Below are 26,840 nucleotides of genomic sequence, written 5' to 3'. Positions count from 1 at the left end.
AAAAGCACAACGCTTGGCTTACTTCCCATTAGATGTCAAAAAAGAACCAACACTTGGCTTACTTACCATCAGATGTTAAAAAAGCACCAACGGTTGGCTTATTTAATTATTAGATGTCAAAAAAGCACCAACGCTTGGCTTACTTACCATCAGAAAACAAGTAGTTAAAGAATGGCAGCTTGGCAGAGTGTTTCCTCCACAACCTCAGTATATAATCCTCCCAGTGAACCATCTTGCCAAGAATCAACATGACGGGAATGGTCGGCAGGCCGATGAGGAGGAACAAGGGGTCGGCCCGCTCCATCACATTTAACCCCTCCTTGTGACCTAAAACCTGCAACAGATCAAAGTAGATTCTCCTGGATATCATATACAAACAGGCTACAATGATCTCATAAGTAGTATTGTGTTGCTATAATTTTTCCAATTGTCAGTTAAGAAGATTTTAAATATCAAGTTTTGAATATAGTTTCAAATTTGTCCTTATGATTAAAAAAAATGTGATAAAACACTATCAAAAGTGGGTTGAGACATTTTCACACACCATGAGGAACAGTTTTTATGGTACAAGAATACATGACGGACAACATAATGAAGTGCATTTGTTTGATTGAGTACCAAACACTGTGCTTTACCCCATCAGGACCATTCAGGACTGTACCTTCCAACTGAACATTTTGTCACCTAAGCACAACAAGAAGAACAATTAAATGAGAGTGTTTTCCAATCAGAAACTGTCTGGTTCATTCCATTATAAGAAGCAATAGTGTCATGATATAAGATATTCCAAACTGGTTTCTGATTGAAGTTTGTTGTACAGACAGAATAATAATAATAATAATTTGAGGTTCTTATATACAGCTTTATCACAACCTAGTTCGTAGGTCGTCTCAAAGTGGTTCACAAATTATTTTTCGTGGTTATAGGGCCTTTGCAACCAGCCAATATCTTTCTCAACTCCCTGGGGAGCATACAGCTGGCGCTACTCAACCACGTACTCATTTACAGCTGAGTAGACTGGAACAAGCGGAGTAAAGTATCTTGCTCAAATATACAACAAAGTGCTGTGACGATAGTCGAACTCACACCCTTCGGTCACAAGCCGGCGTCCTACCACTAGACTTACCCTGCCTCCTTAAAAGGTACCACATAAAACACATCCTTGTTCTCTCAAATTCAGTAAAATATTTTTGTTATATTTCATATTGAACTAGAAAGATATCACCCAAAAAGATAAAACAGAATTTCCTTTGTTGTTTCGAACCCAGTTGCTCACAAACATATTTACAAAGATATGCCTTCTATGACAGTGGAAACTTTGATAGTTTTTCAAATGTTACATACCGATCATGATAGGTGCTCTACCATCGATGGTCTTCACTCCCTATCTTAAACTCCCCTTTCACATGTTTTAAGTTCATTTTAAAATATTTCACAGTACAGATTCAAGTGCAGAAGGAATTGAGCATCAGGCATAATTGATGCACTGTATACTTTTGTGACCACTTGTGATCTTTGAAAAATCAGAAAGACATTCTCCAAACCAAAAATTCAAAGGAAAACAATAAGGGGAAACTGATCATAACATTTTACTGTTCTTTCTATCCTCATCAACAACTCAAAAGATTTAGTACATTGACGAAGGACACCAAAATTTCAATAATACCACTGCACCAGCAGTATTTAATCTAAGTATCGACACATTTAAAATATCCTCATATCAAGAAAAACCTGATAGGCTTTGTGCTATGGGGAACAATGATATAAAGATTGACGAAGATCCAGCATAACAATACTGATTTATGGTCAGCACACATGATTTACAGGTCAATACTCCATGACCTTGACCTTAAAGATATGGCCTAGGTTGCAACATATCTGGCAACAATACTGTGAAGTATAATACAGATTCAGGCATCACAAGGACACCTATTTTGGATGCTGTGCTCCATAACCTTGACCTTGTAAATATGACCTTGGATCAATGTCATGACACACCCTGGGATCATGAGCAGCACTGCTGTGAAGTATGATCAGGATCGATACAAACGATACAGAGTTATACTCTGGCCTGATGATATCACAAAAAGATGGACAGCCCTTGAATATAACAGAGGGCGTATAAAAATAGTGTCTGTGACACAGCTGGTATAAAAGTCAGGCTTTTCTTTCCTTTATTGATTTCAAAATGAAAATTTCTAATTGGATATTGTATTTTTTTCTAGACTTGATTGAATCAGTAAATATTGGGTTGGTTATAACCATGGTTTCCTAATCCACTATGGGGCCAATCTTCCTCAGCCTTTATGTATTGTCTCATTTCTGATCAGTTCATTCTAATCTCATTACATGGCTTTACTGATAGAAAAGGTTACTATGATTATTCATGGGAAAATATCATATATCAGTTTCAAAATAATCTATGTCATCAATTCACATTCACAATTTTTTCAAGATGTATCAAATGTATATGTATGGGCGGATTGGACGAGTGGTTAACACTGCGGCCTTCCAGGCGGGTGGCATGGAATAATCAGAGAAAGTGCTCTTCTCCTTCTCACACAACTCCAACAACCCAGGTGGAATAAAAATGGTCTGGGTTGGGTGTTGCAGTATGTGTGCTGTAGAATTCAAATGAACACAATACATCTCTAGCATATCAGGCATATTGAACACATAGCGAGAAATAAGCCAGGTGGCATAGGACAAGTAGTTTGCTCCTGATAGCTAGGCAGATCCTGCAAATTCCTTAAAATCGTATTGATTAATGTTTCAATTGTATATCTATGTACTGTAAAGTGCTTTAGAGTGGCTTGATCTAGCTACATAGGGCACTATATCCAATGTGTATTTGTATTTATGTACAGAATTTTTGTTAAAAAAAAGTGTAAAATTAGACATCATCCATATGAGCTTAGTTGTTCCACAAATCGAAGTGTAAAACATCATTAATGTATGCTACAAGTGTAGTTGTCTTGTAAACATACTTAAAATGTAAAACATCAATATACAATGCAACATCTTCTTTGTCTGGAAAATACACATACGGCATAAAACATTACCAATCTGTACACCTGTTCATATTCAACACATACCGTAAAAACCTATGTAATTTGTGCAGGTACTTTTTGAGGCTGAAAATCTGGAAAAAGCTTCTACTCGAATATTTTGCGCACCCCAAAAAAATGGGGGGAAAACGATGTTTATGCTCCGAAAATTGATCTCTAAATATATTTCTTATAATTTTTTGTCATTGACGTAAAACGATATTATAAACCAAGAAGAAACTACGTAAAATGTGTATTTTGTTGTTTGTGTTCTTTTGATTATCTGATTACACATAACACACACGTGTGCGCATATTGGCATGTTCATCAATTAATTTTAGCTACATTTTACATAAAACTTTTACTTGCTTACAAAAACATACCAATTAATTAGTGTTAATGTGTTGTAATAGCTGGTGCATATCTCCTGGTGAAAGACATATTTAGATACCATTTTTAAAATTACCATAATTACGATAAGTGAGAAGGGCTCATCATGCCGGCTTGGGTATCGTCACTTCAAACCAGGTCATGTCACAGTTCAGCGATATATTTTGGCCAAACAATTTTTTACCTTCTGTAAAATTATTACAAGAGGCCCACTGGGCCTGCATCACTCACCTGGTATTAATCCCACACTTGTAATCGTAAAAGTGGACTAAAAGAAACAGCTACAGGCAGAATATCAGTGTTTGATTCATAAGAACCTATTAAAAGATATAAACATGATGCCTGTAACCTTGAATGTTGAACAAGGACATTAGGTTGAAATACCTTGAAAGTAGGTCAAGGTAATTCATTTGAACAAACTTGGTAGCCCTTCATCCCAGCATGCTTCAGGCCAAATTTCAGTACCCTGGGCCTTTTGTTTATTGAAAAGAAGTTGTTTGAAGATTTTAAGACATTTGACCCCTGTCACCTTGAAAGTTGGTCATGGTCATTCATTTGAACAAACTTGGTAGTCCTTCATCCCAGCATGCTACAGGCCCAATATCAGTACCCTGGGCCTTTTGGTTATTGAGAAGAAGTTGTTTGAAGATTTTAAGACATCTGACCCCAGTGACCTTGAAACTGGGTCAAGGGCATTCATTTGAACAAACTTAGTAGCCCTACATCCCATCATGCTACAGGCCCAATATCAGTACCCTGGGCTTTTTGGTTATTGAGAAGAAGTCGTTTAAAGATTTTAAGACATCTGACCCCAGTGACCTTGAAATTTGGTCAAGGGCATTCATTTGAACAAACTTAGTAGCCCTTCATCCCATCATGCTACAGGCCCAATATCATTACCCTGGGCTTTTTGGTTATTGAGAAGAAGTCGTTTAAAGATTTTATGACATTTGACCCCTGTGACCTTGAAATTTGGTCAAGGTCATTCATTTTAACAAACTTGGTAGCCCTTTATCCCAGCATGCTACAGGCCCAATATCATTACTCTGGGCCTTTTGGTTATTGAGAAGAAGTTGTTTGAAGATTTTGATATATTTGACCCCTGTGACCTTGAAAGTGGGTCAAGGTCATTTATTTGAACAAACTTGGTAGCCCTTGATTCCATGCTACTGGCCAAATATCATCCTAGGCCTTTTGGTTACTGAGAAGAAGTTGACGCCGGACAGACGGACGACGGGTGCCGCACCATTGCATAAGCTCATTTGCCAGGTGAGCAAAAAATCGGTCATCTGTGGTCATGACTGCTCGTTAAGCGACATTAACAGGTAAGTTAACCGGAGGGCATAACTTCAACAACATCGTCTGGTCCCGGACAATAGGCCAGGTAGGATTGCATGCTTCAGCGTTAATTAGTGAAACTTCTCAACACTTTTGTCAATACAAATTACAATGCGGTAATTAGCTAACACTATATCTGTGATTACCCATTAACAATAGCTCTACTATATGATTGAAATGATTTGCAGTCGCGATCGACGGACCGTGTTGTTGTTTTTTTCATCATCAACACGTGGCATGAATTACGAAGCCCTACTGTATTGTCATAACTACAGACTGATTTGACCGATAAGGGATTATAAAAAAATATGTTTATACTAGAAGAGTGGATAATCAATACATTCTCTTCAAATCTACTCCAAGGGGAAAACAAGAGGCCCAATGTGCCTGCATCGCTCACCTGGTATAAAACTCACACTTGTAACCTTAAAAGTGATCTAAAATAAAGCTATAGGCAAAATATCAGTATTTATGATTAAAATTCATTCAAAAGAACCTGTTAATTTTTTTTAAAACATTTCACCCCTGTGATTGAAAGTCGAACAAAGTCTTTATGTTGAACACATTGTATAGCCTTTCATCTCAGGATGCAACTTGCAAAGTATAAACATCCTGGGACCCATGGTTATTCATAAGAGGTTGTTTAAAGATTTTAAACAAATTTGACCCCTGTGACCTTGAATATAAGTCAAAGTCATTCACTTTAACAAACATAGTAGTCCTTGATCCCAGCATATGCTACTAACTAAATATCAACATCCTGAGCCTTTTGGNTTTAAACAAACTTGGTAGCCCTTGATCTTAGTATGCAACTGACTAAATATCATCACCCTGGTCATTTTGGCTATTCAGAAGAAGTTGTTTAAAGTTTTTAACATGTTTGACCCCTGTGACCTTGAATATGGGTGAAGGTTATTTTCTTATTTTTCTTTTGGTTATTCAGAAGAAGTTGTTTAAAGGTTTTTTAAGACAATTGACCCCTGTGACCTTGAATATAATTGAAGGTCATTCATTTGATCAAACTTGGTAGCCCTTCACCCAAGCATGCTACTGGCCAAATATCATCTCCCTGGGCAGTTTGGTTATTGAGAAGAAGATGTTTAAAGTATTTAACATATTTGACCCCTGTGACCTTGAAAAGAGGCGAAGGTCATTAATTTTAACAAACTTTGTAGCCTTTTATCCAAGTTTGTTTCTGGCCAAATATCAACACCCTAGGCCTTTTGGTTATTAAGAAGAAGTCGTTTAAAGTAAAATATTGACGCCGGACGGACGCCGGACGGACGCCGGACGGACAGATGATGGACGCCGCGCAACGGCATAAGCTCACTTGGCACTTTGTACCAGGTGAGCTAAAAACCAAGCAGACTATTTTTATGACGCTTCATTTAACAAATATTGAAATAATTCACAAGGTTATTATCAATCACGTGTTAGACGCGAGATCAACATGAAAGTGAGCCAGGGGAAAAAAACATGCTGCACGCACATGCGATTTGAAAAAAAGATAACAGAACTTACATGGAACAGAGCTTAAATGGAACAACTACATTTTCGTAATAGTATGGGGAAAACGCACTAAGATGTCGAAACGAAAGTTGATCGGCGATTCTCTGGCATAGACAGGAATTTGGCTAAACTTTCTTTGCTAACAGTTATCTATTCAATAATACTTTCCACATAAACTCAGGTAACAACACAGTATATATCAATTGTATCTTTTATTGATGTTTGACATAAATAAATGTGTTGATCGTCGTTTGTCTTTGAGTTCTGTGTACCAAGGGAGATTATCTCGTGTCCAAGATGGCGGTCTGCCAGAATCGTCGATCTTTTCATGAAAAAAACTTGAAATTGCTTATACCTGTGTATTTTACGCACCCCCCACTTTACAGTGAAAAACTTTTTAAGGAGATTCACACCCTTTATTTAACAATACTAAATATGAATCACTCAGGAATCTGGATGTCCCAGGCCTGATCAGGTCAGTATTCCTTCAGCTGGGATCTGGATGTCCCAGGCCTGATCAGGTCAGTATTCCTTCAGCTGGGATCTGGATGTCCCAGGCCTGATCAGGTCAGCATTCCTTCAGCAGGGATCCGGATGTCCCAGGCCTGATCAGGTCAGTATTCCTTCAGCAGGAATCTGGATGACCCATGCCTGATCAGGGCAGTATTCCTTCAGCAGGAATCTGGATGTCCCAGGCCTGATCAGGTCAATATTCCTTCAGCAGGGATCTGGATGTCCCAGGGGCCTGATCAGGTCAGTATTCCTTCAGCAGGGAGCTGGATGTCCCAGGCCTGGTCAGGTCAGTATTCTTTCAGCAGGGATCTGGATGTCCCAGGCCTGATCAGGTCAGGATTCCTTCAGCTGGGATCTGGATGTCCCAGGCCTGATCAGGTCAGGATTCCTTCAGCAGGGATCCGGATGTCCCAGGCCTGATCATGTCAGGATTCCTTCAGCAGGAATCTGGATGTCCCAGGCCTGATCAGGCCAGTATTCCTTCAGCAGGGATCTGGATGTCCAAGGCCTGATCAGGTCAGTATTCCTTCAGCAGGAATCTGGATGACCCATGCCTGATCAGGGCAGTATTCCTTCAGCAGGAATCTGGATGTCCTATGCCTGATCAGGTCAGTATTCCTTCAGCTTTTTTCAGGAAGGAGTCTTTTATAGAATACCCCTATCTTCCTCTTTTGCATTCCACATCCCATACCTAATGAAAGGGCAACACCAATTATTAATGCATCAATGAATTTCTTAAAGATTAACTCCCATTTCCTCTATTGGTATTGATGTTTGACATAAATAAATGTGTTGATCGTCGTTTGTCTTTGAGTTCTGTGTACCAAGGGAGATTATCTCGTGTCCAAGATGGCGGTCTGCCAGAATCGTCGATCTTTTCATGAAAAAAACTTGAAATTGCTTATACCTGTGTATTTTACGCACCCCCCACTTTACAGTGAAAAACTTTTTAAGGAGATTCACACCCTTTATTTAACAATACTAAATATGAATCATTCAGGAATCTGGATGTCCCAGGCCTGATCAGGTCAGGATTCCTTCAGCAGGGATCCGGATGTCCCAGGCCTGATCAGGTCAGTATTCCTTCAGCAGGGGTCTGGATGTCCCAGGCCTGATCAGGTCAGGATTCCTTCAGCAGGGATCCGGATGTCCCAGGCCTGATCATGTCAGGATTCCTTCAGCAGGAATCTGGATGTCCCATGCCTGATCCGGTCAGTCTTCCTTCAGCTTTTTTCAGGAAGGAGTCTTTTATAGAATACCCCTATCTTCCTCTTTTGCATTCCACATCCCATACCTAATGAAAGGGCAACACCAATTATTAATGCATCAATGAATTTCTTAAAGATTAACTCCCATTTCCTCTATTGGTATTGATGTTTGACATAAATAAATGTGTTGATCGTCGTTTGTCTTTGAGTTCTGTGTACCAAGGGAGATTATCTCGTGTCCAAGATGGCGGTCTGCCAGAATCGTCGATCTTTTCATGAAAAAAACTTGAAATTGCTTATACCTGTGTATTTTACGCACCCCCCACTTTACAGTGAAAAACTTTTTAAGGAGATTCACACCCTTTATTTAACAATACTAAATATGAATCACTCAGGAATCTGGATGTCCCAGGCCTGATCAGGCCAGTATTCCTTCAGCAGGGATCTGGATGTCCAAGGCCTGATCAGGTCAGTATTCCTTCAGCAGCAATCTGGATGTCCCAGGCCTGATCAGGTCAGGATTCCTTCAGCTGGGATCTGGATGTCCCAGGCCTGATCAGGTCAGGATTCCTTCAGCTGGGATCTGGATGTCCCAGGCCTGATCAGGTCAGGATTCCTTCAGCTGGGATCTGGATGTCCCAGGCCTGATCAGGTCAGGATTCCTTCAGCAGGGATCCGGATGTCCCAGGCCTGATCATGTCAGGATTCCTTCAGCAGGAATCTGGATGTCCCATGCCTGATCAGGTCAGTATTCCTTCAGCTTTTTTCAGGAAGGAGTCTTTTATAGATTACCCCTATCTTCCTCTTTTGCATTCCACATCCCATACCTAATGAAAGGGCAACACCAATTATTAATGCATCAATGAATTTCTTAAAGATTAACTCCCATTTCCTCTATTGGGCTTCACCCTCTGTCCCCAGACAGTCATATCCTTTACAGATACAATATTGAATTTTCCTGGTCCAGGGATGTTTCATGTCATAGTACATCAAAATCACTTCTCTCCTACTTAAGGACTAGAGTTTTAATGGTATTCTTTATTTCCCTCATTGGACATCCATCACCAAGGGAACCACACACTTTATTGTACAACACTGAATGCCCAGGTCCAGAGATATTCCCTGACAAATAATTTAAAAAAAAACCTTTTCCCTGGACACTAAAGGAACAGTCTTTGAAAGATTAACCCCCTATTTTTCTGTTTTGGCCTAGCCCCTCTACCTCTCTTATCATATATGCCAATGCTGTAACTTCCTTGACTACTCATCTGTTTTGTAGTATACCAAATTTATTCAGAACCCCTCTCTGCGCTCTGGACTGGTGGTGTGTTAAGGGAGAGTTGAGGGTTGACGACAGACATTGTACCGTGGTATAAGCTCACGTGGACACAGAGTAATGTTGTGTGATAGCAGTACTCCGACTTCCTGTACTTCACTGGCTGTTGTCAGTTCTTGTCCATCTCTCACAATCTTTCAGGCAGAAATACTGTCCCTTTTATAGCTTTCTTCTTTAAAAGCCACATGCATCTTTGTTTATAGCCCGTTTTATTTCTTGCAAGGCAATTCTAGTCCCACAACTTCGTCCTCAACTGTGGGTGAATATTTTTCGTTTTTCCTATTATTCAGTCATTTAAAATAATTAAAATTGTCAATTACAGTTTTTCATCTAATGACAACTTCCTATAACTTGGTTTTTTTTTAGTCTAAAGTAAACAACAAGCTTGTTCAAAGTAGTCTGTGTTCAAAGCCTGGTTAACTTAACAAGTCAACATATTTTCAAAACTTTTTTTTTATTCAGAAACAAATTCAACTACTGAATAAAAGTAAAACTTAAATATTGAAAATGATAGTTTAAATTTATAAGAGAAAAATTATAAAAATATTTCGAAGTTTTCAAGACATTAATGGATTTTTATTATGAAATTTTTAATTTTGAAGTTTTTATTTATTTCTCATTAAGGACTCACACAACTAAATCAGCCAATCAGCAAGTGTTTCATATGTTTGTAGTTCCTATCTAAAATTAGATCCGGCTAATTACTGGGCCACTGAGGAAGTTTAATAAGGGACTGATAACTGATTTTTAGATAAATAAAAAGTTCAGGTATTTAACTTTTGAAAAATGTATTCTTTTGATATATTTCCATGTCTGTGTGCGGATTTGCACAGGGGCAAAATGTCTGGGGGCATTTCTGTTTTGGGTCACCGATTTTGCTTGTAAACTTCTGGTTGCCAACTTCTGGATGCTGTGACACTCCAATATGCCACTAAACCTACCAAAAAAGTCATTCTGTAGCCTTTGTAAGGTATGTATTGATGAATCTAGACAGTTGTCACTGGTGTTGAACTTCAAATATTAAAGTCATTAGCTAAAATCTTTGGTAATAACATATAGTAAATGATTTAGTTGTGCGTGTCCTTCAGCTAACAAAACATCAAACCATCTGAACCCAGATCTGTAATGACTTGTGTTTAAGTTAATAACAGTGGAGGACATACGGACATGTACTATTCCTGGTCAAGGACTTCCTCAAAGGCAGAGTCTAACAGAACACTCAGAAAAACAATAAATGCAGCTTCCAATGCATAAACGTAGGTTCCTTTCTCTTCCCAGATAACAGTTACTGACTTGCAGTCAAGATCTATTACACCAGAAAAATTTTTTTGGATAAAATCAATAAACAAAATTTTGAGATAACCACTAAACACTGTAGAAACACAACAAAACATGCCACTTTGGCTAACAACCCGGCTTTAAATCAATATCACGAATAAAGCATCTCTTTAAATATTGGTAGTCGACATGTGCGCTTGTACGTAATCTTGTTAGGATGACAACAAGCAGAAATCAAAATGCCTTCTAACAAGAGCAAGATGTACCATGTAATACTCTGATGCAGCAGCTGTAATTTTAATGTCAATTCCAGATACATTTTCCTTCATTTGTTTTTGCTGAGCATGCACCGGAAATGTTGAGTATGAATTTTACATGACATAGGCCTAATCAATGAAACAGAGGGAATGTTTGTGATCGATACGTATAAAAACAGACTGAACACTCTTCTCCCGCCACTACTGCAAGCAAATATAGAACTAACAACTCATTTGCATATCCCACTCAAGTCATTTGAATAAAGTGGCCAGCCCAACTTTTTATTCATGAATTTTATTCAGCGCTACAGTAGACCTCCAATAATTTTGATAGCCTATAAATGACAGTCTTGTCCTTAACCTTACAAACATTCCTATCCCAGGGAGAATCTTTAGAATAATCGTTTCTTTTGAAAAACATGTGGTTTTGAATGCAGTTGTCATATCAACAATAATTTATGACATTATCAATATATTTTTTTATTTTTTTTAAACCAGACACTGAAAATAAAAAAACATTTTGTCGCATTTATGTTGTTGGTTTAAGGAAATGCATCACCTGAGAAATAATTAAGTGACAATAAAAGCATTTTTCAGATAATGTACACTTTTTTCCCTACAATGCCTTATACATCTGTATATATCAGAACATATGCATATCTACCATAAGCAATGAAAAATAGGTGAGGCCCCGAACCTAGCATACGTTACAGCCAGTCTGCTTATAGTCCAATATGCAGGTCGATGGATAAATCATGAATTTGAAAATGTAATAGAGACATGTTGACTGCATAATGTGATGGTGTAATTAGGTCAGCTTATGATTGATTAAGTGGGACTGTGTGAGGCTGTGGTTTGAAACAATATTGTTAATGACACAAGGGGCCCTGCAGATGTCATGAGGGGCCTTGTTTGCAGCCCATGCAAGAGGAGCAATCAATATTGTCAGTATCGGTGGGCAGACCTGGGTGTGTAACGTAACTATAACGTCACGCGACCTCGCCACTACCTACCCAGTCAATAAAACATAACACTTAACACATAGGAACTTAATTAGCATAGCTGTTTTGTTTTGCGATTGACACACCCACGCGTGAGCCCTGAGGGCACTGAGTTCACCTTCAGTCTGAGCGCTGTTAAAGGTACACTGTAATATGACAACAGCCATCCCTGTCAACACTCTCCGTACAGGTATAAAGTCATTTTTCTTTCATATTATATAATCCTCCAGAATATTGTTAAGATACTACCCAACCTACACTAGGATCTCTATGGCAGATTCACAGAGGACTATACAAGGATGTTGAGATTTACCATGTTTTAATAAGGACATTTTTTATTAAGTTCAGTGATCTTGCAGCATGAAGTGTTGATATTCTAGTATCATTTTGACACTTAGGACTCTGATGGATGCAAGGTTCTAAAAAGTAAGGTTTTCACATCCAGAAAATATCCTATAAACAGTCTATCAAATATGAACAAACACAATACCAGATATGTTTTCATGTTGGTAAATTTTTAACATTTTCAAACTTTTCATAACAGTTGTAAACTTATTTCTATAAATCCTTTTTTATACACAAACTCTACAATGTGCTAGCTTAGTTTTATATTGTTATGAAACATATCAACATACTGGTTTTGAACCATTTATAGTTATGCTTATATTCAGTTTGTCGTTTACGTTGTTGGGAAAGCTAGGAATACAAGGGAGATAATTTATATCAGCCATCATCAAACCATCATGTATATATCAGAAGCTATATATATAGCTATCAGTCAGTGAAAAGGTAGGACCAAAATAATAAATACCACATATGAACAAATAGAATCAGCGGTTGTCTATCACGTTGTCTAAACCAGATCCATACCAACATTCTTCATAAAAGATTTTAATGTTATATTTACTTTGAAATGTAGCACAGATATAAAAACAGCAAATATATCGAATTTTAACGCTTACTGGAATTCAAATTAATGTACAATGAAAGTAAATAGACCTCATATTTTACCAGAGTGCAATGTGATAATTAATTACGAGCAAATTTTGCTTAACTTCAAACTTCTATAAGGCTTTCGGTAATAAATATATTGACCAAATTTATCAAACTCCATTCTTATTTGACTATGTTATTGTGCAGAAACCTTTAAGTCATCTGAAAACATTATGCAAATTAATTAGCACAGATTCTGCCAAACTTGGAACAAAGAATTTGTATAAGACATATATAGTTTCTTTATTAGATTGGTCATATTTGGCTAAATTGTTGTTTGGAAACTGTCGACCAATCAGATTGCAGTATGCTTATTAATTATGTTTAGATTTTGTCAAACTTCAAACCTAGCATTTCTCTTTATATAAATCTTGACCAGGTTTCATTTGAGTTATTGTGAGAAAAATGATGACTAATCAGAGTATAGTTTTTAAACTAATTATGCACTGATTTCACTCAATCTCTGAGTTTGGCTCATTCTTTGTATTGTATAATTATGCTTACAAAGTTTCATTAAAACTGAACACTATTTAGAAAGTTTTTTCTGAGGAAACTCAGGGCTCACCCTGGACCTAAAAAATCAGTAGCCAAAAAAGTAGCCATATTTGAATTTCAGTAGCCATTTTTTTTTAACAGTGGCCATACTTTCTCGGCCCCCAACCGTTACGGATAGGCCCTCCATAAAATCATTAAATATTTAATATTTTTTGAAACGCAATACTATTTTAAGAAAATATAACTTAAATTAAAATGCTGAAAATTTCCACCTGAACTTTTTTATTTATTTTTTTAAAAGAGAGAAAAATCAGCCTTTATATCATTTTCTTGACACAGGAATTGTGAAAAAATCTAGCTTGAAAAGTTCAAATAAGATATTATTCGCCATTCCGTGCCTTCAATCAAAAAATAAAACTAATAAAATCCAAATCAAAAGTAGCCTCAGTGATGCAATATTGATAATTAGTTTTCCTTTGTTTACATTCACCGTAATTCATGTTTTATGTAAAAAAATAATTATGAATATATTTAAAAAGATCACTTATTTCAAATGTAAATGGCAGTAGAACACTTTTGAAAGGAAAAAGGACGAATTTATAATGGTATTGACCAACCCTTCGCAATAAATCGGGAGCACATCACGTCGCGCAACTTGGCCATTCCCGTGCACGTGTCGTCGATTGGCACCTAATACAAGCGACCGTCAAAGTTATTCTGAACGGTTTGCTGTTCTAAAAACTGCATAACGGCGATGCTAAAAAACTTTTCTCGATCACTTGAAATTCTAAAACATCTAACCACGAAAGTACACAGTCAGATACGATATAGGGCCTATCGTTTGACGTTATCTGAAAGGCCGAAAATGGGCACTTCGACATGGTGTTTCAAGGCGATACTTATACTTTCTAATCAAGCATATCGACGTATTTGTGCTTACTATGGTACTGGAAAAGGTAAATGAATACCATGTACACTTTTTTAGATATACTGAACCCGTACATTTGTTGGATGCGGTGTTTGAACGAGTTTATCAGATCGGCTTACGGCGCCGTCAAATGTACGTGTGCGAGACCACCTATGTGTGACTCGCTTATCAGACTGTTTTCTCAACGTCAAAAGGTCATCCAATTAACTTGACCCCACTGTCCATAATTATTGTACAAGAATTATAACACCTTTTGCCACCTGAAGCTTGATAATCGACTTTACAACTCAGACAAAAGCATTAACTAACTCGCAGTCGTACAGCGCGCGCTGATCTGTGACGGCCCTGATTATGTTTACGCAATCAGTGTCAGCCACAATACACACGTGAGCTCGAGTAGACGGATCGTTTACTGCGACAAAGAAACAGAGTTTCCCCATTTTTAAATTCTTAGTAGTCAATTTAGTAGCCACATCGAATTTTTAGTAGCCAATAAAAAATAAAAATAGCCAATGGCTACTTTGGCTACCGACAGCATGAGCCCTGGAAACTGAAGTGTGGACAGACAGACAGATGTATATTCATTTCCTAATACATCCTATCAAATTTTTTGACATGCCTAAATGCTTGAACCAAATATTAACTAGACCCAAGTTTCTACTTCACAAGATTAACTCATACAGCATACAGAGAAAAACAGAGCTGTTCAATTAAACCCAGGGAGCTGTGATTGAAGGCAAAAGATCAGGCATGGAAGATGTCCCCTTTGGAGTCCCACAGCGGTCAGTGACCTTTAATCAACTCTATTCTCCTATTAAAACCACCTCTAGACATATCTCAATTCAACAGTTCGGCTGTCTGTAGCTGAGTTCACCAAATATTTGACCAATATGTTAAAGGACCTTTCCAGCATCCATACCAGAGGACCTAGATAAACTAGCAGAGCTAGAATAACAGTGGCAAATCCACTCTTACAAATGCTTGGCTCAGAGTGTTACTAACAAAAGAATTCCCATCTCAACAGATTTCAACCTACATGTTCACACTAACCTACAATTAACAATAAACTAATTAAGGCCACAGTGGCCAAGTGGTTAAGGCGTCTGACATTCTGCTACCACTAGCCCTCCACCACTGGGTCGGGCCAAGTGGTTAAGGCGTCTGACATTCTGCTACCACTAGCCCCCCACCACTGGGTCGGGCCAAGTGGTTAAGGCGCCTGACATTCTGCTACCACTAGCCCTCCACCACTGGGTCAGGCCAAGTGGTTAAGGCATCTAACATTCTGCTACCACTAGCCCTCCACCACTGGGTCGAGCCAAGTGGTTAAGGCGTCTGACATTCTGCTACCACTAGCCCCCCACCACTGGGTCGGGCCAAGTGGTTAAGGCGCCTGACATTCTGCTACCACTAGCCCTCCACCACTGGGTCGGGCCAAGTGGTTAAGGCGTCTAACATTCTGCTACCACTAGCCCTCCACCACTGGGTCACAGGTTCGAGGCCTACATGGGAGAGTTGCCAGGTACTGACCATTGGACATTTACAGTTACAGACAGACAGGGAACTTCACACCTAGATGGATAATAGGCAACACCCATGCCTAAGCATACAAACTCTGATCAAGACTGATAGATGTGAGAACATGTCATTCTTTCTGATGATGATCAGGAAATGATTACTTCAAATCTAGAGTGTCTCAATTGTTGTTGTGGGTTAGCTACAGTTCACCATAATTATTTCATCCTGATTTTTAATGTTTTAATTTCTGTTTCTGATTTAGCAACCAAGTTGTCTGCACACAACTAAACTTGTAAGAACTTCAATATGAAGATGGAGAACAGTACAGAGGCCTGTATTAATGATATCTGAGTTAGACAGGAGCAAGATTAGAAAGATTATACTGTATTTCTTCTACTTGATAGAAAGATATCTATAAAGTAGTTTTAATTCTTTACAACAGGCAGAAGGTGGAAGGCAGTAGGACCAATTGTCTGTTATTCAATAACTTTTCGAAGGTAAAAGTCAAGGGTGACATCAATAACAAGAGGCCAATGGGCCTTAACGGTCACCTGAGTCCTACAGTATTTATTTTTGTTGTTGACATATGTACCAATTTAACTTAAGCTTGTCAGGACCATGAGCTGAGGATTCCTAGATCGATTTTCAGTTAGATCAGCCTATTAGAACTTGTTTTTAAGTTTGAAATAGTTATTTTCAAAATCGCGGCCATGACAGCCATATTGGATTTCTGATCGACCCGAAAAATAACAACGCTTTGTCAGGACCATGAGTCGATCATTCCTACCAAGTTTCAGTTCAATTGGCCCAGCAGAACTTGACTTTAAGTTTGAAATAGTTTTTCAAAATGGCGGCCGTATTGGATTTCTGATTGACCCGAAAAATAACAACGCTTTGTCAGGACCATGAGTCGATCGTTCCTAGACCGACTTTCAGTTCAACCTGCCCAGCAAAACTTGACTTTAAGTTTGAAATAGTTTTTCAAAATTGCGACCATGGTGGCCATATTGGATTTCTGATCGACCCGAAAAATAACAACACTTGGTCAGGGGGATGTCAGTAATCTTCCCATGAAATATTAATGAAATCCCTTTGCCAGCATTTCAGCTTAAGTTGAAAATGTAAAATGTTAACGGACGACGCACAACGAACGACGACGAATAACAATAGGTCACTTGAGATAAAGCTCAGGTGACCTAAATATTCAGAGCAGACTGACACGGATGAGTACAAATATTACGGGGTGGCCATCCACTCTACACTCTCAGACCTGTAATAGTCACCATTAACTATCATGTACCAAGGTATCTATTACTCCTCACTAAAGGCCTTGATTAGGCCAACCAACTCCAGGTTAAAGGAAATGCTTTGTAAAGGTCATGACAGGGTCACTCTACTCCAGGTTAAAGGAAATGCTTTGTAAAGGTCATGATAAGGTCACCCTACTCCAGGTTAAAGGAAATGCTTTGTAAATGTCATGACAGGGTCACTCTACTCCAGGTTAAAGGAGTTGCTTTGTAAAGGTCATGACAGGGTCACTCTACTCCAGGTTAAAGGAAATGCTTTGTAAAGGTCATGATAAGGTCACCCTACTCCAGGTTAAAGGAAATGCTTTGTAAATGTCATGATAAGGCCACCCAACTCCAGGTTAAAGGAGATGCTTTGTAAAGGTCATGACAAGGTCACTCTACTCCAGGTTGAAGGAAATGCTTTGTAAAGGTCATGATAAGGTCACCCTACTGCAGGTTAAAGGAAATGCTTTGTAAAGGCCATGATTAGGTCACCCTACTCCAGGTTAAAGGAATGCTTTGTAAAGGTCATGATAAGGTCATCCTACACCAGGTTAAAGGAAGTGCTTGGTAAAGGTCATGATAAGGTCACCCTACTCCAGGTTAAAGGAAGTACTTTGTAAACGTCATAATAAGGTCACCCTACTCCAGGTTAAAGGAAGTACTTTGTAAAGGTCATAAGGTCACTTGACTCACGGTTATAGGAAGTGCTTGGTAAAGGTCATGATAAGGTCATTCTACTCAAGGTTAAAGAAAGTGCTTGGAAAAGGTCATGATAAGGTCACTCTACTCCAGGTTAAAGGAAATGCTTTGTACAGGTCATGATAAGATCAAGTTACTTAAGGTTAATGGATTGTAATGGTAAAGGTCATGATAAAGTAATTCTGCTCAATGTAAATGGATTGTAATGGTAAATGTCATGATAAGGTCACTCTACTCAAGGTTAATGGATTGTAATGGTAAAGTTCATGATAAGGTCATTCTTCTCAAGGTTAATGAATTTTAATGGTAAAGGTCATGATAACGTCACTCTACTCAAGGTTAATGGATTGTATTGGTAAAGGTCATGATAAGTTCATTCTACTCAAGGTTAATGGATTGTAATGGCAAAGGTCATGATAAGGTCACTCTACTCCAGGTTAATGGATTGTAATGGTTAAGGTCATGATAAGGTCATTCTTCTCAAGGTTAATGGATTGTAATGGTAAAGGTCATGATAAGGTCATTCTACTCAAGGTTAATTGATTGTAATTGTAACGGTCATGATTAGGTCACTCTACTCCTGGTTAAAGGAAATGCTTTGTAAAGGTCATGATAAGGTCATGATAAGGTCATTCTACTACAGGTTAATGGATTGTAATGGTAAAGTCATGAGAAGGTCACTCTACTCCAGGTTAAAGGAAGTACTTTGTAAAGGTCATAATAAGGTCACCCTATTCCAGGTTAAAAGAAGTGCTTTGTAAAGGTCATGATAAGGTAATCCTACTCCAAGTTAAAGGAATTGCTCCGTTAAGGTCATGATAAGGTCACCCTACTCCAGGTTAAAAAGGAAGTACTTTGTAAAGGTCATGATAAGGTCATTCTATTCAAGGTTAAAGAAAGTGCTTGGAAAAGGTCATGATAAGGTCACTCTACTCCTGATTAAAGGAAATGCTTTGTAAAGGTCATTATAAGGTCATTCTACTCAAGGTTAATGGATTGTAATGGTAAAGGTCATAGAAAAAGTCAATATAATCCAGGTTGAGGAATTTGGCCTATAAATGTAATGTGCTTTACAAAAGATCATACCAAGATGACCGTGAATTATAAGTTTATGGACAATATGTGTAAAGGTCAGTGAAATATCACTCTATTATCTAAAGGTCATATGGTCTATAAAAGGTCATACCAAGGTCACAGCTAATCCAGTTTACCAGACAACAGATATGTACATCATTCCAAGGACAGACATTCACTTTTATTGTGGGAACTTATCATTCAGAGCAAAAGAAATGCTACCTTATGCTAGCAGTGGAGGAATAAGTCAACATTATACAAGAGGCCCATAGGGCCTGTATCGCTCACCTGGATATCTAAGCAATCATGGCAGAATATTCTCCAAATGAGATCCATGGGAATATGCCAGACCCCAAGGCCAATCCTTGTAGCATATATATCTGTATTCGATTTTTCATGCCCAGAAATTTTATGTATGGTTATGGGGTGGGGATCTAAACTGTTTCCAATCTGTGACACAGAAACTAGGTCCCTATGGTTGTGGCCAGACCCCAGGATCAATTCTAATATCATGACTGCATTTGTCTCTTTTTGCCCAGCATTTGTATATATAGTTGTTGGGTGGGGATCTCAACCGTTTCAAAGTTATGACCCAGGGGATAAGTCTGCAAGGGTGGGGCAGTCCCCAAGGCCATCCTGGAAGCATATGTGCATTCATCTCTTTATACTCAGCAATTGTCTATATGGTTATAGGTAGGGGATCTCAACTGTTTCCAAGCTGTGACTAAGAAACTAGGTCCTTAGGGGTTCGGTCAGACCCCAGGGTCTATTCTAATATCGTGACTGCATTCGTCTCTTTATGCCCAGCATTTGTATATATAGTTTTGGGGTGGGGATCTCAACCATTTTTAAGTTATGGCCCAAGGGCTATGTTTCCAAGGGTGGGGCCAGACCCTAGGGCCATCCCGGAAGCAAATGTGCATTCTTCTCTTTATACTCAGCAATTGTATATGTGGTTATATGGTGGGGATCTCAACCATTTCCAGAGGCAATACATTTTTTTTTTTGGCCCCACCCCTTAGCCTGGGGGGGTCAGCCCCACCATTTGTACAATTTTGAATCCAGTGCTTCCTATGAATGCTTCCGACCAATTAGATCGATATCCAGCGCATAGTTCTACAGAAGAAGTCGTTTGTAGAAATATAGCCAAATTACCCCTTTTTGGCCCCGCTCCTCAGCCCCCTGGGGGGGTCAGCCCAACTATTTGTACAATTTTGAATCCCCACAACCTAGGGATGCTTCCATTCTAATATGGTTGATATCCATCACTTAGTTCCAGAGAAGAAGTCGCTTAAAGCAGTTTAGCGAAATTGCCCCCTTTTTGCCCTGCCCTCAGCCCCCTGGGGGGTCAGCCCCACCATTTGTACAATTTTGAATCCCCATCACCTAGGGATGCTTCCAGTCAAATTTAGTTAAATTCCAATCAGCGGTTAAGAAGAAGAAGTCGTTTAAAGAAATTGTTGACGGACGGATGGACGATGGACGCCACGGTATGGCATATGGCATCCTTTGGACCAGGTGAGCTAACTAGTGTAGGATTGGTAAGTAACTTGTACTGTAGGCCTATAGGTTAAGTACTCACCCGACACTCATTCTCTTGTAATGATCACCAAAACTGGGTACAAGTTCTGATTGGTCAATGCTATAATTATACACCAGGCATACATCGGTGTAGCTAAATAGCAGCCACACACTGCTGACAAAAGTTCATTTAAACTGACTGTTTTTCAAAAATTTCAGTTACATCACAGAATATGGGGAATACCTTGTTCTTAGCAGTGTATATATACTCACATTAAATCGTAAGGAAAGCTTATAGCAAATTCAAATAACACATTATAGAAATACCATACAACTTCTGATAATATATATTTTGCTAATTTAAATCTTTGTAAAGTAACTTTGAACACAAGAGGCCCAGAGGGCCTGTATCGCTCACCTGTATATCTAAGCAATCATGGCAAAATATTCTCCAAATGAGATCCAAGGAAATATTCCAGACCCCAAGGCCAATCCTTGTAGCATATCTGTATTTATTTTTTATGCCCAGCAATTTTATGTATGGTTATGAGGTGGGGATCTCAACTGTTTCCAAGCTGTGACACAGAAACTAGGTCCCTAGGGTTGTGGCCAGACCCCAGGATCAATTCTAATATCATGACTGCATTTGTCTCTTTTTTCCCAGCATTTGTATATATAGTTTTGGGTTGGGGATTTCAACCGTTTCAAAGTTATGACCTAGGGGTTATGTCTGCAAGGGTGGGGCAGACCCTGGAGTCAATTCTAATATCATGACTGCATTCAACTCTTTATGCCCAACAATTGTATATATAGTTTTGGGGTGGGGATCTTAACCGTTTCAATGTTATGACCCAGGGGTTAAGTCTCCAAGGGTGGGGCCAGACCCTAGGGCCATCCAGGAAGCAAATGTGCATTCCTCTCTTTATACTCAGCAATTGTATATATATGGTTAAATGGTGGGGATCTCAACCATTTCCAAGTAATAACATTTTTTGGCCACACCTCTTAGCCCGGGCGGTCAGCCCCACCATTTGTACAAATTTGAATCCCTGCCTCCCATGAATGCTTCCGACCAAATATGATCAATATCCATGGTATAGTTCTATGGAAGAAGTCATTTATAGCAGTATAGCCAAATTGCCCCCTTTTGGCCCAGCCCTCAGCCCCCTGGGGGGTCAGCCCAACCAATTGTACAATTTTGAATCCCCACCACCAAGGGATGCTTCGCGTCAAATATGGTTGATATCTATCCCTAAGTTCCAGAGAAGAAGATGTTATGATACCCAATTGCAAAAAAAGAACATTTCAAGTACAAGTATATTAAACTGTTACAGAGATGATTTCTAAAACACCATATGGATGTTTCAGGACAAAGATGAATCTTTTATACACAAAAGCAAGCTGTTTTTAATATCAATCTATATTAAATTCAAATTAACACTACAAGTCGTCACCCTAAAATTATCTGTGTGTCCCTGATCAATGTTAGTGATTACGGTATCAATTGAAGAGGTAGAGGATTAACATTGTGTATTTCCTCCTCTAGATCCTACCAAGCTAATAAAATGCTGTATCACAGACAACTCTCCGTTCCTCTGTATCCCACGGGATTAGGCTCCATCAGTAAATAACAAATGTTTATAGCCCCATGATGCTTGAATTGGTGAATTCCTGCAATAATTAATTGTTTAACTACTTCTCACATGAAAATCAATGAACCCCACATGAACAGCTTGGTCACACTCATCACTATCCCCTGCAGGTATCTGCCTAACCACATCATCCCCTCAACTCTAGGGTTCAGTGTGACCTCCAGTTTCATTACTGCATCAGATCTACTGTACTTATGATACTTAAACAGCAAGTTTGTATTCAGAACTAACTATAATCATCATTATTAATTCTTGTGTTAACAGTTTCTGTTCTGCCAATTTTTGAATTGGTGGTCATTCCATCAGATAACACAGAAGTAAACCTGATTGTTACTGAGATTTCCCCTCTAATATATAGGTTCACACGTGTTGTCATTACTTGTAGTATTTATCTTGTCTTGAAAAAGGAACAGGTCACTCTAAAAATTGACAATTTATGATTTAACTGTTGTAACAGGAAAGGAAAAATGTAGGGCCAGCCCAGGATTCGAACCCAGGACCTTCCAATCTCTAGATGGACACCCTATCAACTGAGATTCCTGGTCACCGACGAACAACCCAGTCCAGTTCTGCTTCACAGTGAAAGTAAACTTGTAATTACTGTACATATCAAACATTATGTAATAAGATACATTACACCTTTAACAGGAGAAAGGGAAAATGTAACGACCAGACTGGGGTTCGAACCCAGGACCCTCCGAACTCTAGATGGACACTCTATCAACTGAGATTCCTGGTCACCGACCAGCAACCCAGTCCAGCTCTGCTTCACAGTGAAAGTAAACTTGTAATTACTGTACATATCAAACATTATGTATCAAAGATACATTACACCTGTAACAGGAGAAAGGTAAAATGTAACGACCAGACCGGGGTTCAAACCCAGGACCCTACGAACTCTAGACGGACGCTCTACCAATTGAGCTACCTGGTGGCCGACGATCGACCCAGTCCAATTCCGCTACACACCTACTATGTGATCCTGTACCATTGCCAAATCTGTAACTATGCTTCAGAAACTGATTTTTCCAGGCATGACTACAGCTTTGATAAAATCATTTCTGAAAAGATAACTGTACCTTGTGGGATTAACAGCGCTATCAAGTCAACAGAAATCCCCTGGCTCAGACGAGCAAGAGTTATATAGAAAATGAAATTACGGGGAGGTTACTGTATATACGAAATAAAAACAGGGTGGAATTCTCTAGTGTTTTTCCTGCAGACAGACAGACAGGGGTTCTTATCACATTATCATTTGCTTGTTCATGATTGTTTGGCACGTGTGATACTGCTTGCTGTGCATATGCTTTTTGGTTTGTTTGTGTTTTACGTCCTTTGAGCAGACAGGGTCATTTAAGAACGTGGCAGGTTTTGGTGGTCGAGGAAAGCCGGAGTTCACAGAGAAAAACACCAACCTACAGCCAGTACCTGGCGGCTGCCCAACATAGGTCTCAAACCCACGACCTAGTGGTGGAAAGCTAGTGGTAGCAGAATATCAGACGCCTTAACCACTTGGCCATCCAGGACCGTGCCCTTTCCAAAACTGACCCATATCTGAGCATATACCATATCTGTTTTACAGTTTAATCACATCTCAATTACACTTGATTTGTGTTATTGCTTATAATTTTTGACAATATAATATATACAATAGATCCCAGAGGGATCTTGGCACCCACCTTTGTACCATCTTCATTAGTTCTTTGTCAGGTCGATCTTTTCTTTCCTCTAATCTGTTTGATCGAGTCATGTTAACAGTAAATGCACCGTGAGGTAACTTTTGTTCTAAACTTAATACTGATGTGTATGAAAGCCAACCTTCAAAGTGAGTTTGTCATTTCACATATTTACTAGTACAGTACTTAATGTGAAAGAAATAGAATCGATCATTGCAATATGAGAAAGATCTGTTTAGTTCTTCTTTTAATCCATTTTGTTTTTATGATCAGTCTCAAAATATAACATGCACAACGAGGGAACAAGGGGAACCTACATATAAAATTTGAGAAAGATCCCTCTGGTACTTCCTGAGAAATAGAGATTGCAAACTAGCACTATCGAGATCCAAGATGGCTGCCTGTCGGCCATGTTGTTTATCCGATCAGTCTTAAAAAATGCCCTCACAGCTAGGACCAAGGGGAACCTATATATAAAATTTAAGAAAGATCCCTCTGATACTTCCCGAGAAATAGCGATAACAAATTTTCAATATCAAAATCAAAGATGGCTGTCTGTCGGCCATGTTGTTTATCTGATCAGTCTCAAAAAATGCCCTGCACAGTTAGGACCAAGGGGAACCTATATAAAAAAATTAAGAAAGATCCCTCTAGTCCTTCCGGAGAAATAGCGATAACAAACTTTCACTATCAAAATCCAAGATGGCTGACTGTCGGCCATGTTGTTTATCCGATCAGTCTCAAAAGTTGCCCTGCACAGCTTAGGACCTAGGGGAACCTACATATAAAATTTGAGAAAGTTCCCTTTGGTACTTCTTGAGAAATAGCAATAATAAACTTTCACTATCAAAATCCAAGATGGCTGCCTGTCGGCCATGATGTTTATCCGATCAGTCTCAAAAGTTGGCCTGCACAGCTAAAGACCAAGGGTAACCTACATATAAAATTTGAGAAAGATCCCTCTGGTACTTCTTGAGAAATACCAATAACAGGAATTGTTTAAGGACGGACGACGGACGACGGACGACAGACGGACCACGGACGGACCACGGACAGACCCCGGACCACAGACCACGGACTGACCACGGACCCCGGACGCAGGGTGATTTGAATAGTCCACCAACAGATGATGGTGGGCTAATAATGTGTATATAAAAAATTAGTAATAATATGACCATTTTTATACCATACTCTATATCAACTCCCCTTAACAGCCCTTGGGCATCCAGTCCTTAACATAGATTTCAACAAACTTTGCATCAAACATCCATATTAACACAAAATGTATTAACCCTTTCACCCCTATGCAATTTAAGTAGACTCTACCATGCAATGATCTGGATGAGTCCATTATGGTCTATAGTGGTGAAAGGGTTAAACACAGCACGAATGTTCTACAAATCTCACACAAACAATCCTTATATCCCAGCATCATCAATTCACAAAAATCCATGACAACAAATTTAATTAGGTTTAACTTTATCATGGAATTAATCAAAATCACCAAAAACAAGTTGAAGGTAACGAGACAATTAAGGGTAAAACAAATGATTTCCGTTGACGGTGGAGGCCAATAATTTGTGTAGGACTTGGTGTTCCGCTGTCGTCTTGTACCCTGGAGTCTTGTTTGCCTCAGCCGATCTATCAAAACCTGACGACTCTTATACATAAACTTCAATACCATTCAAATTCAATCTTTTCTATTCCACTAACGGCTTCAAAATCAATTTTTCTTCCAATCAGAAAATGACAACTTGTAATTTGTTGTAGCTTTAATATGACACCTGATAGCCTACCAATAGGTCTTGTGGTAATTGTCTCCTGCAGACCTCACCCAGACCAAACGTGTCATCCTGGCTTACGAAGGATTTAAGTAAGTATATAGTAACAGGAAGTAAAGTTTTATCTTCACATCCTTTTGACTATGTTTCCTTTACATATATCGGTGATATTGTTTTCTTATTTTACACCCTGGGGAATTCTTTATATGATCTGACTTTCACATTTTGACATGTTTATAAAATCACAACAGATTTTATGAAATGGAGACCAAATGTCCCTACAAACAGTCAGTTCCATATAGTGGTGGTAGGAATCAAGGGTCAGATACCTAGTGGTACCCATAGTAGAAAGTACAAACAGAGCCTGGATCCTGCAGCGGTGTTGCTCATTCTATCTATTTGTTTGTTAAAAAATAAAAACTCAATTTTCATATTAATATAATTATATTTAATGCAATCTGATTTTCTGATTTTGTATATTGCCATTAATAAATCAGATGAGTTTTCCAGTAAATCAATGTTCTGATTTGGCCACTCCTTAATAGAAAATATGAAATATTATTTGACAGATGAAATATCGTTAACTGTTTAATGAGTTGTCTGCTTATTGCCAAAGCAACAATTAATTGGTTTTTAGGGAGCTTTCAAGCTTCATTTTACCAGCAGAACTGCCACCTTCATTGTAGGAAAAGATCGCTACTAGACAGCTGCATTATTTCATCTAATTGAAATTTCCTTCACTTCTGGATACTTCCATACAGAATCCTTTGCTCATTTTCTCTGTGGATTTTAACTTCAACTGTTGTGCTGTCAAAATGTCTCCAACAAAAATAGAAAAAAAAAAAGAAAAATGGTTTCAGAAAAAACAAATTAAGATTTCAACAAAACTTTGACTGGACAGAACTGAGGACTATGTATCTATCACTATACAATTATTGACATATTCTAGGTCAATACAAGGATTTGTTAACCCAAACAAGAGGCCCATGGGCCTAAACGGTCACCTGAGTCTACAGTATTTATTTTTGTTGTTGAAATATGTACCAATTTGAGTAAAAAATAGTATAATGTTAACTTAACTTTGTCAGGACCATGAGCTGATCATTCCTAGACCAATTTTAAGTGAGATCGGCCTATTAGAACTTAGTAGCAAAATAGCGGCCATGGCAGCCAAATTGTATTTCTGATTGACCCGAAAAATAACAACACTTTGTCAGGACCATGATTCGATCATTCCTACAAAGTTTCAGTTCAATCGGCCAAGTAGATCTTTACTTTAAGTTTGAAATAGTTTTCCAAAATGGCAGCCGTGGTGGCCATATTGGATTTCTGAT

The 26,840-nt window shown here is 38.7% G+C and overlaps 1 protein-coding gene across 1 annotated transcript in view; it reads right to left on the bottom strand.

The window, feature by feature from the left end:
• Window positions 1-26,840, bottom strand: part of LOC110466475 (E3 ubiquitin-protein ligase MARCH5-like) — a 123,531-nt gene that overhangs the window by 68,912 nt on the left and 27,779 nt on the right. The window contains exon 4 of the mRNA XM_021522985.1: window positions 148-334. Coding sequence (XP_021378660.1) covers window positions 148-334 — 187 coding nt within the window. The remainder of the gene's footprint in view (window positions 1-147; window positions 335-26,840) is intronic.

Source organism: Mizuhopecten yessoensis, unplaced genomic scaffold (genome assembly GCF_002113885.1).
Source record: "Mizuhopecten yessoensis strain PY_sf001 unplaced genomic scaffold, ASM211388v2 scaffold11133, whole genome shotgun sequence".
Taxonomy (NCBI): Eukaryota; Metazoa; Mollusca; class Bivalvia; order Pectinida; family Pectinidae; genus Mizuhopecten; species Mizuhopecten yessoensis.
The sequence above is the reverse complement of the archived record's forward strand: the minus strand, read 5'-3'. Positions and strand labels throughout refer to the sequence as shown.